The 15,544-nt window shown below is 32.1% G+C and overlaps 1 protein-coding gene across 2 annotated transcripts in view; it reads right to left on the bottom strand.

Annotated features, from left to right (window-relative positions):
• Positions 1–245: 245 nt before the first annotated feature.
• Positions 246–15,544, bottom strand: part of Spopl (speckle type BTB/POZ protein like) — a 56,236-nt gene continuing 40,937 nt past the window's right edge. Inside the window, exons 6-11 of one of the 2 annotated variants that reach the window (XM_071619214.1) lie at positions 11,974–12,151; positions 11,835–11,890; positions 10,324–10,446; positions 8,324–8,466; positions 8,181–8,234; positions 246–4,544 (exon numbers count right to left, since the gene is read on the bottom strand). In XM_071619214.1, coding sequence (XP_071475315.1) covers positions 4,400–4,544; positions 8,181–8,234; positions 8,324–8,466; positions 10,324–10,446; positions 11,835–11,890; positions 11,974–12,151 — 699 coding nt within the window. In that variant the 3' untranslated portion in view covers positions 246–4,399. The remainder of the gene's footprint in view (positions 4,545–8,180; positions 8,235–8,323; positions 8,467–10,323; positions 10,447–11,834; positions 11,891–11,973; positions 12,152–15,544) is intronic. The other variant, XM_071619215.1, reaches the window with a different exon arrangement.

The raw sequence follows: 15,544 nt of genomic DNA on the forward strand, positions 1-15,544 counted from the left end.
TACATGGTATTAGAGTAAGAGTAAGTCATTCAATATGGATGGTATGCACATGTTAAAAATAAATATGTGCAATATCTCACAGTTAAAGGGTCTTTAGTAGGTTCCCTAAAATACTAGCTCTGCCAAGTAGAACAGTCAAATACTACACATAATTTGTTTTTATCAAATGCATGGCTCTTTTGCAAAGTAATACACTAAAGAGAGAAGATGGTATTTTTCAAATAAACACAAAATAAGTCAATTAATTCTGAATAAGTAGTAACAACTTTATTTTAACTCAACGTGCTGAAATGCAAAAAATATTTTCAGCAACAAGATACAAGTAGTATCTTATCATTAACATCAACTGATTAAAAATGAGGCTGAAAGTCCAATAAGATTTTATACATTTGAATCTTGAAAGTCAACTTCCCTCAGAACTAATATTTAAATAATTTCAGCAGAAATATTTTCAAAATGGGACTTTTGTATCTTAATTTTTAAAATCTGAATGCAAAATTAACTGGGTTACAGTATACAATGATAAACTCTAATAACAGAAAAAGATTTATAATATAAGAATTCCTTTTCAAACATAAAGTTCACATACTACAAACAGAAGACACTGTGTGATTTCATTCCCAGTGAGAGGAAGTCTTGCATATGGTAGGCACTCAATATTTGTTCAACTGGACCTAAAATTTACATCATTCCATGAACATTTAAATAAAGTAGAGCTCATAATCTGTATAAAAAAGGTTTGCAAAATACTCTTATGTGTGCTGAAAGTGCTGTCTTTATAATCTGAGAACACTAAGACAAACCCATTTACCCACCCACCTCCTTTTACAAGAGTACAGTGAATATTTATTTTATCCAACAAAGAGCATGCATGTCCACGTCAGACTAGTTCGCCTCTTTATACATGGCTGTGAGCAAAGCTTGTTGAGTTGAACTTTCATAAAACTTACTGAAGAAAATACCTGTTGTGTTTTAGCAACAAGGTGATCCAAACTTTTTTGATTTTTGGTGGTGCTAGGGATTGAACCCAGGGCCTCATGCTAGCAAGCACCATAGCACTGGGCTACACCCCCAGCCCTTGTCTATAATTTTCTAAAGAATTCTGCTTGAATATTAAATTTATGCATAAAATGTTATATGGGTAAATTAATAATTACACTTTTGACAATTTAAGCTCTCAGATCTGGCTTAAAAGTTAATATTGTTCTTAACTTTTCAGACATCTTTGTTAATATTTTAACACTTACAATTGATGTCCTAAAAAGGCACTGTTTTCACATTTCATCATGCAGTACATTGGACACATTTTTGAGAATTAAAATTTCCTGTCAAATAAATTATCCTCCAAAACAAAGCACACTTAAATGTAAGATTTCAACTAACCTGAATTTTTGACATTTAACTGAGTCCTATTTTCAGAGGTTCACTTTCTGAACATATCTCCACACAAGCCCGAGTACAGATACACAAGCGTAAGCGTGCGCACGCACACACACGCATTCCACATAAATGACCACGTAATTCATGCAAGGTTCTCTAATCACTATTTGAAGACAATGACATGAGTATTCAAGGAGGTAAAACTGGCAAGCCATATTATGGCACCTTCATATTTGTGCTCCAAATATCAATACATGTTAAAATTAAAAAATGAAAAAGGCACAAATATAGTGTCTTTAAATCTTAGTCTAAAGAACGGTTATCCAATGGTTCTTTTTTTAATAAGTAATATTTGAAACCACTCAATACTTTATATGGAAAAGTGTCAAAAGGGAAACGGGAGCAGGTTGATAGTTTAAAAGGCAAGACTGCTCTGGACAAAAAACTGTGCCTATTATGAATAAAATGTATGCAGTCTAGAAATGGGGCAGTGGGTGGGGAAAGGCTTTTAGAGCACTAACATAAGAATACTTTTTTTTAATCATTGCCTTAAGAACCCATACCAAAAATATACATAATAAATAAAAAAATAAATCAACTACCATATGATTCTGTTAGTATAATGGTAGGCATTATATTATTTGAAAAGTGGACATTTCTACAAACATGGATATTTTTACAGCACAGTGTTTGACATTTTTGGTACAAAATGTGCTAACAAACTAAAAAAAATCCTTATAATAAAATTCTTAGGATTTGCAATAAACACTAGAATAAGGGCAAGCTGAAATGTTCACTATAAGGTATTAGTCACTATGGTAAGAAGTGCAGATTGAAGCAGTAAATTAATTCACAATGTGCTGGGGTGGTGTACATTTGATATAAAAGGATACACCAGAGATATTTTAATATATGACAACATAATTCTATAACTGGAGGGAATTTTTGTTTTCTTCTAAGATCCTGGTAAAATCTTAAAATTAAAAGTATGTGTGTGTGTGTGTGTGTGTGTGTGTGTATTTTTAAAATTCCACATTATAAATTTAACAGGCTCAATCTTATGGTGGAGTTAGGGAAGTGAATTTCTACTTGCCATAATATTCTTAAATAGGATGAAGTCCATTGCTTGTATTCCAAGGAATGCTTCTAATTTTAAATTTAAGTTACCACAACAAAGACTCAATCAAGATATGCAGAAAGAAACTAAGACATGTGAAAAATATGATCTTTTCAAACTGCGGTTTGTTGTGGATAACAAATGCTTATTTGATGGTGTTTGTTCAATGCAATTAGGAATCACTCTTTATATATTAGGATTGCTTCAGTCACAATCTAACAGAGATAGCAAAAATAAAATCTATTTTAAAACCTCAAGCTTCATTTTTTTCCTTTGTCCTGAATTCAAAAACTAAATAAACAAATTACAGAAATTTAATCTTGAGAATAAAATTATATATGCAAACATATAGGTATATGCAACTTTTTTCCAGTGACACACTTTTTCCCTTGTTGTCAAATAAAAATCTTGCCTAAAAAGCACACTGTCACTGCTACAGTAAGTCAGATGTGGTGCTCTGACACTGATCACTCCTGCTTCTTTCTCTAGGACAATACACCAGAACAGACCTCACAACTATCAAACACTGACATTTCTGTGTGTTTAAAGCTAAGATTCATGTATAATAAAGAACTGGCCCATGAAAAGCAGTTTATAAATAGTTTATCCTGTTCACATTATGCAGAATTTCAATCATCCACAATGTTAGTACAGTAACTGAAATACAAAGAAGAAAATAATAAGGGGGAAAAAGCTCAAAGTGTGGCCTGACATAGTCTAAGGGCTCCCTTCTTTACTATGCATCTCCCACAGACAAATCGCTATAAGACAAATATCTGTTAATTGTGTGGAGAGTAGACTGTCCAGGATTCATTTATTTTTCAGTTGCCTTTTCCAAAGTGTGATAAAACAAGGATAAATTCAATAATGAATATATGAAATCCAAACCAATTTATCTATAGTGGATATCTTTCTTATCTATTAATATCACAAACATCTCAGTTGCCTCCGTCTTACAAATTTCTTTGAAAATTGAAACACAATTAATTATACCTTAATAATCCCCCCAAAGCAAAAAATATATGTACCATTCAGCATACAAAAGTTACACATTAAAAGTGCATATATATCTTCCTTAATTGGCCCACTCATTAAATTTACATTTGGTCATCCTTACTTTTAACATGTACAGAATTCTTCATATAGGTAGGTCATTATAAATTAAGAAAAAATTACTTCAGCACAATACATACTTTCTGCTTATTGAAATCTTAACCTCAATCAGTTTTCAATCATTGTAAACTTGGATAAACCCACAGTTTCTTGGACAGCTAACATACAGACAAACAAATTTTACTAAAAATCTGGGCCAACTCATTGCATATTTGCCCCCTGAAATGAAAAATAAATTAGAATCGAAGCAGTGTATTGCCATAACTTACCTTGCAGGTAAGCAGGTTCTCCTATATTTATAGAACTTAAACTGGAGACATTACTGATAACCTCCAATAGAAGTGCTTTTAAGGAGAATCTAGTTTTAAACTTTGAGATAGCATAGGACAAACCTTATAAAATTCATTTTCTTTTCCCCAAAATAATGGAAGATCCTTTTGAAACTTAATATCTTCAGTTATCAATATTACTGCATTATGGAGCTAGTGCAATCCTGCATAGCCTTGGTCAAAATGACAAGGCACAATAAAAAAATTAAAGTTATTATATGAACAAGAGAAGTCATTGAAGATAATTTAAGGCCTTGAAGTGAAGTAATCAGTCTAATTTAAAGCTGAAGTATAAACCATAAATTATCCACCTGAAATGCAAGCAGTATGCTTTTTCAGCTTCTGTTCTGTGGACAAGAAAACAGAAACAACTCTTGCTTATGGTTTGTGTATTAGAATCCTTCTGGACCTGGAGGAGTAAAAGTCAATTCCTTTTTTTTCCTACTGTTCATGGAAGATTTCAGGACTGCTTTAGCCGTTTGCGTGGAATGCCAAACTGTGGACACTGTGCAGATGCTAATGCCCGGAAGGCTTCTGCTACTAAGTGAGGGTGAGACTGAATCATGGACTTCCACCCTGATGTTTCCATTATGTCGGTTGCTTGGCTGAAAAAGAAAATAAAGTGACGTTTACTAAAGAATACTTTTCAAAATGCACTTTTGCATTGTCATTTCTTTTTTCAATTGGTGTTTTTTTGTTTGTTTTTTGTTTTTGTGGTGCTGGGATTGAACCCAGGGTCTTGTGCATGTGACGCAAGCACTCTATCAACTGAGCTATATCCCAAGCCCTAATTGGTGAATTTTGAAATGTTCAAACTCTCTCTCTTTATCTACTCAAGTTATTTAAATTTATTAAAATATCTTCATCTTACTGGTATTTTCTGTTGCAGATGTAATTATTCTATTTTTTTGGAAGACTGACACCCTAACCCTAACCCTAAAGTATATGCAACATGGTCTCCATAGTCCTATTGTAAACTATGCTATCATTCTGTACCAGCTCTTTGAAGAGCCCCTTTCTCCTTTTAACTTGCCTCTTACAGGCAGGTTTTCTCAAGTTCTGATTTTTGCCATCTGCTTTTGTCTTTTAATGTGCATTATCTGTTCTACCCAATCCACTCTTCACAGTTTTAACAATCATACTGAATGACTGCTGTCAATGACAATTATCAATGATAATCACTGTTTTGCTAAACGCTAGGCCTCTCCACAAGGTTTGTTCTCAATTACTTGCTCTTTTATTTATTTATTTATTTAGTGGTGTTGGGGATTGAATCAAGGGTCTTGTGCATGCTAGGCAAGCACTCTGGCCACAACCTAGCCCTCACCTGCTCTTTTTATTTGCATGTGCCTCATGTTGCACAAGTTCAGGACTATCCTTATCATCTCTCGCCTCAAACTCCAAATTCTTCCTCCTTCATTTTTAATCAGCTAAAGCTTCCACCAACACCAGTAATTCAAATTAAAAACTGAGAGTCATCTCAAAGTCTGTCTTTTCTAATTTAAATCATTAAAGTCCTATGTTAATTCATAAAAATGTCTTGAATCCCTGGTTAAGGCCTTCATCATCTCACATTTGGATTATTATAAAAGTCTCCTTATTTGTCTTCTGTCTCCTATTTTGCTCTTCTTTCAATACAGCCTCCATACTGCTGCCTTAGTAACATGACTCTTATTAAACATAAATATGACTATATCATTCTCTCTCTTATTATTCCCTTTTTCTAAGTTTTAAAAAGAGAAAAATGGCTCCTTATTACTAGTCCCGTACTTCTTCTCTGTACCTTTCCACTCCCAAATTTATGTTCTAACTTCTTATACTCGGGTACTAAATTGCTTATATAATATGATCTCACTGAGCAATCACAGTAAATAACTGCTCAAGTAACAGATTTAGTAACCCTTCCTTTCCTCCTCTTTTCACTCTCTTTAACCAACCAAAAACTATTATAGATTCTCCCTTCAGGGTATTTCTTTTATACTTTCATTTCTCACAAGTCACACTGTCAACTAATCAAGTCTAATTTTACCCTTCATCTTTTTGCTTGAACTACTCTAATAACTTTCCTAATGGCCCACCTGTATTTAAATGTGTTCCTTTACTACCACTATCATTCCAAATTCCCCAAAATCCATTCTCCAATGCGCATGCAGAGATTGTTGGAAGTGCAAACCAGATCATGCCCTACTCTAGGTAATAACCTTTTCTGTATGCTCATTACTCTTTGGTCTTGGAATAATGTCTGAAAATCCTAATGTTACATGGCTCTTGTGTGTTGCCTCAGCTTTTTTCTCATTACCTACCCTACCTTACACATACGCACAAACTCTATACTGCGCGCACGCTCTCTCTCTCTCTCTCTCTCATCACTAAAACTTCGAACATTTTTATTTCCCTTTTTGGGGCTACACTTTTCCTTGTTCTTTTCTTCACCATTCCTATCAATATTTTAGGTCCTTATTTTTAAAATTCCTTAAAGATGTTTTCTGTCACCTAGATGAGATTAGGACCCTTTGGCATATTCTGCTATGGGGTACATTCTTTATCATCACACTTTACTGCAATTACATGTTTAATTATTTAATCTGCCACTAACTCCTTGAAGTCAGGAAAAACATCTTGCATCTTGTCGTGTTCACCACTATATTCTCTGTACTAAGCATAGAGAATTGGATATTTATTGAATAATAAAAGAATCTGTCAAACGATCAACTGCTTCATACTTCTATACTTTAGTCCATGCTATACTTTCTGTCTTTAATTAATGTCTACTACTACTTCCTTCTTAGTTCTGCTAACTCTAGTTCATTTTTTTAAAAACTCAACTCTGGAAAGCCATCCCTAAATTTCAATGTCTGTACACATCCTCTTCTATATTACTTACCATATTATAATGAAATGATATATTTGTGTATCTATCTCCAATGGATAAATTTCTAAAGAACAAAGATTTTTCCCTCAAAGGCCTTTTTATCTGTAGCACATAAGCATGGTGCTTGAGACAAAAAATGCTAGGTAAATGTTAAACTAAAATTAGCAGATATCAAAAAACAAATTTTTACTTGTCAAAAATCAAGTTACTAGTGTGTCATTATGTCTAAAACCTAATTGTTTATAACCACAGAAAATTTTTAATATACCTGACCTTTTCATTCATTAATTTCATAAAAATCTATTGCAAACGTATAATTAGAAAGGATCAAAGAATTGTCATTTGCTGCTAATACAGACATTCTAAATCCAAAATTCAAAATTATTTTGCCCCCTAGGGACATATATCATGTTGAAATTGAATTATGAACTGAGCAATATACAGGACAACCAATGATTTAAAAATAGTCAACTACTTCTTACTTCCAGGAAACAAAATTCAGAAACTAATAGGATTTCAGCTAATCAATTTCATATATATCAAAGTAGATGGAAGTATTGGGAAATAATTAAGTGAACAAACAAATTCATTTAAATGTCTAACACTGTCCTCTTTTTTGCTTTTATATACCATCTCTTGATAATTTAAAAAAATAGAATTTAAGGGTTCATAGGTAAAACTAATCAAAACAAATGCAGAATCTTCAAACTATCAACTACTTTCCCTTTTTGATTTAAAAAATTGCAAAGATATAGAAAAGTTACCTTAAAAATAAGAAAGTTTTTAAGAAGTAGGGTATAATAAGTTCCAAGAGTTCATATTCAAAGATCTATGCTTAGAAGAACATGATAAGCCTTCATCCCCTTATACATTTACCAGGGAAAAGAAAAATCAAATTGCTACCAGTTTGGGAATATTAGGAAGCTCAACCTAATAGCTTATGATTCAAGATACTTGACTGACTAACCTAAGGAACAGTGAGTTCCCACTAAATGTAAAACCTTTCAAAGCAAATATGAAGAATATATTCTTCATTGGACTAAGTGAATATTTCTCACAATTTTTAGCAATGCTTTCTGAAGGGGCAGAGGCTAGATCTCTAGCAGTCCTTAGTAATACTTGGACTCAGTATATACCATGTGGCATATGTGCTTAAGAAATTAGGGCATCCATTTCAGTGTGCATTAGAAGCTGATCTACAAGGGAGCATAGCCTCAGGAATCCACTAAGTGATTAAATAATTTTTAAAAAATAACTAGCAGATTTGCTTCTTATAACTAACATCTGGATTCATACTTAAGGTAGAAGAACAAAAGGCTATGCAAACACTTAATTTCATTATGCAGATCAGAAACTGATGTCATCTTACTTGCTGTTCCAGTTTTTCCCATCTTTACACCCAAGTTGTCGAAGTACACTGCACCTGCATTGAAGATTTAAACACACTTAAAAAAAAGTCCAGTGATAAAATGTTGAAGGTGTCATGCCCAATGAAATACAAGCATACCTCACCTATTAATAAAGTCTATGGCTTGTGCTTTCAACTGTTCTGCACTGTGCAAATCTGCAAGGACAAGGGTATCAGCAACATTTTCTACTGAGAGGTTACTACACAAAGCTTCTTCACACATGACCTTCAGTCGTTCCAGTGCATACTATTCAAAAGAAAAATAATCATTAAACATTTACTTCAGCTACTAGGTTTTCAAATACATAATATCTGTAACTTAGAAAATAAAGCAGATTATTATTTGAATTAAAGTTATTTGAAAAGTCATTAAGTCATTGTTTTCATTAAAATGAAGAAAATATGAACAAATGCGTCCATTTAGGAGAAAGACCAGTTTGCTTTAGGCAATTTCAATCTACCTAAATGCAAAATACAGTGTTTTCAAAGTAGGAGTTATGCTACAAGCTGCCTTATTATTCAATATTCCTAAAGAGTATATTTTACTTCTCTACTATTTCATACCTAGAGTGTGCCATTCAGTACATTGCATTGTGCCACTACTCAAGCTTACATAATGAATTCATTAAATGTCAAAGAAATCATATTCGCCACCACTAAAAATTCTTTTAAAAGTTATTAGTGGACACATAATATAACATTTTACTGCAGCTTTATACTCAGCCATAAAACCATCAACCATTCCTGAGAGAGAATATGCCTATCATCCCCCAACGTTTCCCACTACCTCTTTGTAGTCCTTCCCTCTCACTGTACCCCAGGCAATACCTCTTGATATGCTTTCTATCACTATTTCTATTAGACTGCATATTCTGAAGTTTTCAATAAATGAAATCAGACAGCATGTATTTGTTTCTGTCTTGCTCTTACCACTCGGTGCAACTATTTTCAGATTCATGCATGTCAATGGCTGTAAATCAGTAGTTCATTCACTTTTATTGCTAAATAGTATTCTATTGAATATTTTACCAGAATTTATATATTCAACTGTTGATGAACATTTGGGTTGTTTCCAGTCTTAGCTATTTCAAACACAGCTGGTATGCACGTGAATATACAAGTCTTACATGGACTTATGTTTTCATTTTTCTAGAGTAAAACCCTAAGAGAGGACTTACTGGTTCATAGGTAGGTTTATATTTAACTTTTGAAGAAAGTGCCAATTTTCCAAAGTGGATGTATCATTTGGTACTTTGATGAGCAGTATTTGAGAATCCTAATTCTTCCATATCCTTGATAATACTTGGTATTTTTAGCCATTACAACACATATGTCAAGGTACACCATGACTTTATTTATATTTTCCTAATGGCATTGGGCATATATAATATACTTCATTATTTTATTTCAATATGTGTCTGTTCAAACATTTTGTCCACTTATAGAAATAATGTTTTCTTTATAATTGAATTTGAAGAGTTCTTTTCATAGTATGAATACAAAAGTCAGATATATATTGAATGTGATTTTCAGATTGAGAAGCACTGGCTTTAAGATCTTCTGATGTATTTGCAGTTCCCTTACCTTCAAGTAATCATCTTTACAAACAGAAAATCATCATATTGTAAACTTTATTTTTCCTCCTCCTATGCTGTCATAATAAAAAACAAATCTACAAATATGGAGAATTAAATTGACAATATTCTCTCTGTTTTGTAAAAAACAAAGGTCATATGCAAAATCTTAAGACTACCTGAAAACTGCAATAAAATCTATAAAGTATTGTGTGTTCTTCTAAAGGGAGTAAATATACACTCAAAAGAGTTGTTTAAAGCTTAATCTTCCCTGAAAAACAAAAACAAAAACAAACAAACAAAAAAAACCTGGTTCTTCTTGAATCAAGGTATTATTGTCTTATTGATTTTCCAAACAATCTAATTTCCATATTATCCCACTGTATGCTATTTCATAAAACTCTCAAGAGCCATCTTAAGTATAAATTAACTCAATATTTCAAGATGTTTGGAATTTTCATTTGATGATAGCTTTCTATATACATCAAGCTTGAGGATATTTTTCAGCTCCTTAAAGCCTAATTACTTACTTTGTCTGCAGCTGCCAACAAGTTGTCAGCCATTTTATCAAGATTTGGTGCTTTCCCTGTGTAAACGAATCTCATCATTTCTTTAAAAACCTCAGGGTCTAAATCATTTATTTCCACTCGATTCTAATATTGAAAACAACACAAAAAAAAGTTAAAGAATACATAAATATAAATGAATCTCTGACAGTAATTTTAAAACTTCAAATCTGTATAAAAGTACTTTATCACTTAAATATACATATACAGATATTTCTAAAACTAAGTAAATCTTCAGTAAGGGAATCAGGCAAACTAATCAGACAAGTTTAAGAGAAAAGAATATACTGTGTGAGAAGTGGGTGGGAACCATGACCAGTTGGAAAGCCCACACCCTGACAGACCAAGTAATGCACTGTCATGAGGGTATATAAGCTTATACCAGTTTCTCAATAATTAAAAACAAACAAATAAAATCTTAAGCCAAACAAAATACATCTGTGTACAATTTCTGCACTTTAGTAACTTTTTCCCTGTTGAATTTCTGGGTCCTAATACAATGCCTAAGATCATATAACCAACATTAAGCAAAAGCAGGGACAGAAGGTTTTTGATATAATAAGAGAGCACACTACCTCATGACTTCCCCTTTTGCAAAAATGACATATAATATTATCTACTGGCATTTCCTTGCTTACTTGAGACACTTACATCCAAAGAGGACTAGTTGCTTTTTCATTTATGAATCTTCATATTTCATTTGTCTCCTGACATCAATAAAGTTAAACATCTAACACTAAACAATACCAAACTTTCCTAACCCTTGCTGCCAACAATACTTGACACCACTGTTATTTCCTCACTTAGAAGTGATCAGAATGTTGATCACAGCATCTCCCTAGGTTAACCATGAGAGGAAAGAAAGCCATTATTTCACTGCAGCTTCCAGTTCTGCATAAAGAACAAAGGTGGGCCACATGAATAAACTTAGAAATTGTCTAGTGGAAGTCCTATGTCCTTTTTGTTAAATCAAATAAATATTCTAGTGGTGAACAGAATGCAGATATTTTTGTTGCTAGAAAACAAATTGCAAAATTAACCTGAAAAGTCTAGAAAGGGGTCATATCCATCTTAACCAGAGACCTTTCTATTATGGACCAGAAAAAGAATCTTTTTTTTTCCTCCCTCATCCCTTGTTGTGCTGGAAAGCAAACCCTGGGCCTTGTGCATGCTTAGCAAGGGTTCTACCACTGAGCTATATCCCCAGTTCCTGAAAAGTTCTTCACGATAACGACTACCCACATGGGCATCATGATAGCGATTTCCTGGAATACACTGAACAATTCACATTAAGCTACATCTTTTGTTCTATTACAGCAGATATCTCCTCTCCAATCTATTTGTTTCTAAAAATTTCCCTACTTACCACAGTATAGCAATGAAGACATGCACAGTGCACTGTTAATTTTGAAAATATACATTCCCTTATTTTACATGAGTATAAATTAAATATTAAGCCTTTAAGTCATGTTTACCTTTTTGCTTTCTTCCATTTCATGTTCAAACATTGCATTAAAAACTGGGGATCGAGCTGTAAAAAGATTAAGCATCATTATTCAGTACACAAATTTATTTAAAAAATATACTAACAAAATTTCCAAAAGTAGAAAGTACCTGCAAGCACAGATTTATGAGCTTTAAATTCTTGTCCTCTCACAAAAAAACTGCAATCTGTAAATCTTGTGTTTTCCCAGAGATTACCTAAATCTTCTGCTAATCGACATTCAGGCACCTTCAAAGTATTTGTATTTGTATGTCCTGATATGTTTACTGAATCTTGGACCACACTAACCTAATTAAAAAAGAGACAGCAAGAAAAAAACTTTAAGAAATTAGTGTGAATAATGAGTTACTATGTCTATGCTTAAAATATTTATCTTAAAAATCATTTGGATAATCCAGTGTACTTCTGATCAAAACACTAATACTGTGGAACTGAATTTAAGAATATAAAGGAGAGAGATAATACCGGAAATATTAGAAACAAACTAGAGCTTTGTCAATAGTGACGTTTTATGCAAATGAATAGCTTATCAATTAATTGGAAAGCTTATTATAATTACAAAAACTATTTCTCAACATAATAGCCACAGTATGATGTCCAATTCAAAGGAGATGATATTTTGGGGAGGTGGATGAAGATATTACTTTTTCACATATTTTATACATACAATGGATGTATTATATGTATAAAATATAATATATAATGTTTTACAGTAAAATATATGTAAAAGTAAAATATATGTAAAAAATAATGACTTTTACAGTAAAAATTACAAACTTATAGTTTATTATATACAAACTGGGAAGTTTTTAAAGTGTGGTTCCTATAAGTTTCAAGTATAGCAGAACTGATTTAAATAATTCCAAAAAAACAACAACTGTAACATTCAAGTCCATGGAAGTCTTCTATGGAAAATCAACAGCAAGAGCAATACAAACATAATTTAGTTCAATTTGCAGACTGTTATATATATTTACCTATGAAATAACCAGTAAATAAAAGTTGGTATGATTACAACATTGCTTTTATGTAAATTTCAACATAATATATGCTAAATTACCTCCATTAAAGATGACTACATTTGGACCCAAATCCTAAAACAATATTAACTCAGACTTCCATGCCACATTTTTTCTTTTCTTTCACTCTTCCTGGGAGTTAGATCCAGGGGTGCTTTACCACTGAGTTACATCCCCAGCTCTTTTTATTTTGAAACAGGGTCTCACTAAGTTGTTGAGACTGGCTTTGAGCTTGTGATCCTCCCACCTCAGCCTCCCAAGTCTGGGTATTATACTTGTGGGCCACCACACCGAACTGTTTTACAACACTCTTAAGAAAAGGTATTTTATTATGTTACACTGGAAATTTCAACTTATAATTAATAAAATAAAGAAAATACTACTTCAACTAATAAAGCAAATGTTTCAAAGTAAATGAACCATTATTTTAAATTAAATAAAAGGTCCTATATTAGTTATCTATTATTTTAAGATGCTATATTTTAGGGTCATTTGTTATGTAGTGATAGTTGTACTCATTTTTTATAAGTTATAATTAAGGACACATATACATAGTACAACCTATGCAGAAAATATAAATTAGAAATGGATAAATTGGATCAGACTACTAACAACATATTAGCATACAAAGCATAACAAAAGTCCAGTGTAAAAAGTTTGAAGTCATGATCCACTCAGATGTGGAAACACATATCTTGCATGAATTAATGAACAATTCTAAGAAAAAATTAGAAGACTCTTATTTCCCAGAAAATACTTTTACTAACACATTTTCTCATGACATATTAATCTTTTGGAACCTTATGTATCATAGGAAATCAGCTAATCCGTTCACCTTATTTTACAGAGATTTCGAAGTCAGATCAAGACAAACTAATGAAGTAGCCTAAATCACATTGCTAGTTTATTAGAAAAAAAACTAGACCTAAACCTCCAGATTCCTTTTTTATAGCTCTTATGCTAAACAATACTTTTACATATTATTTAAAATTAGTGGTAATGCTTTATAACATAAGTATGATCAAAAGCAATTATTACAATAATCTTATAGATGTTTTTCTAAATATGGGGGTCAAGATATTGTGTATGGAAATAAATCCACTAATAGAAGTTCTCCTATCTCATAGCTTTTAATCATTAACATTCTCTACAATTTTAGTAATTATAATACAGGAAACAAATACTTCACTAATCCTTATCTGATTGCTCTGTTCCACTACATATTATAAGCTAATGATATACAAAACCAGAAATGTTGGTGTCAACATTCAAGGTTTAGTGATCAGTGTTTTAGTATACAGACAGTATTTATTTGTTCTTATCAAGCATTGTTCTTAAAGTTTATAGGCAGAAAGAACTGGATCTATTCAATTACTTGTATAAAGTATGCAGCAGAATCATAAAATGTGATGATATATTTAACTTAGCCAAGTTTCTTAAATGCTATTTATTGCCTATTAATTCAAAATAACATATTTGCCAAATAAAAATTTGGCAAAAACAGGTAACAGAAAAAAGGATGAAAAAATATGGATATTATTATAAGGCATACATATTAATATTATATTTATATTCTGTATAAAACATCCTATTTCAGAAAGATTTGTATTATTGACATACCTATCTACTTAACTACTACAACAGCAATCACGTATTTGAACTAAGACACATAATTAACATTTCATACTCCTTAGAGTATTCATGGGACTATTTATAGAGCAGAAATTAATGACCTAATTAAAAATTGATATGTATAGATTTCTGATCACTGTTTTCCTGACATCTATAATTTAAAAAATGATAAAAATTTAGTTTTCTCTATTACAGATTCAAAACAGGTTATGAACACTCTTACTAATGGAACCTAGATTAAAAATTCAGGAAGAAGGCTGAGACTCTTTTCTGATTTAATTCATTTGATAGTCATTTTTCAAACATGCATCTGGCTCAACCCTGAAATATAATTTAGACTGAATGTGGACATTTGAGGTATCTAATCTCCTCTGTGATTCTCCTGAAACTCTGATTGTTCTCCAGTATGTAAAGTGAATACCAATATCAGTTTTTGAAAATCTGAATTCTTCAAACTAATCCTAAAATAGGATTTTCCAAAGCTGCACAATACTACAATATTGAACTCTAATCAACTACCTACAGCCCACTCCACACTGGTTCCAAAGCAAGAAACCTTTAACAGTCCAACTTTATATTGTTTTCTAGAACAGTGGGTCTCAAGAGTTTTTAACCTTCAGGAAACAGAAATAGTGTAGTCAACTTTTCATTTTACCAATAAAATAAATACCCAACTCCCACCCACAACCACAAGTATTTTTAAATAGAAAGGCACCTTATATCCTAGGGAAAAATAAGATTAAAAAAAAAAAAAAAACCCTGATGTGTTCTTAAAAATAAATTAGTTTGTGCTAGGGATGTGGCTCAGTGGTAGAGTATTTGCCTAGCATGTGCAAAAAAGTATTTACTTAGCATGTACAACGACCTGGGTTTGATCCTCAGTACCACAAAAACAAAAAGTCAGCCAATCAACCAACAACAAACAAACAAAAAATTAGTTTAACTTTATGGAACGCTCCTTGCATATCTATTTTATCCATATACATATATTTTTCTGTATATTATGGAATTGCATGGGTCCATAGATTAT

The sequence above is a fragment of the Marmota flaviventris genome, chromosome 11 (genome assembly GCF_047511675.1).
Source record: "Marmota flaviventris isolate mMarFla1 chromosome 11, mMarFla1.hap1, whole genome shotgun sequence".
Classification (NCBI taxonomy): domain Eukaryota; kingdom Metazoa; phylum Chordata; class Mammalia; order Rodentia; family Sciuridae; genus Marmota; species Marmota flaviventris.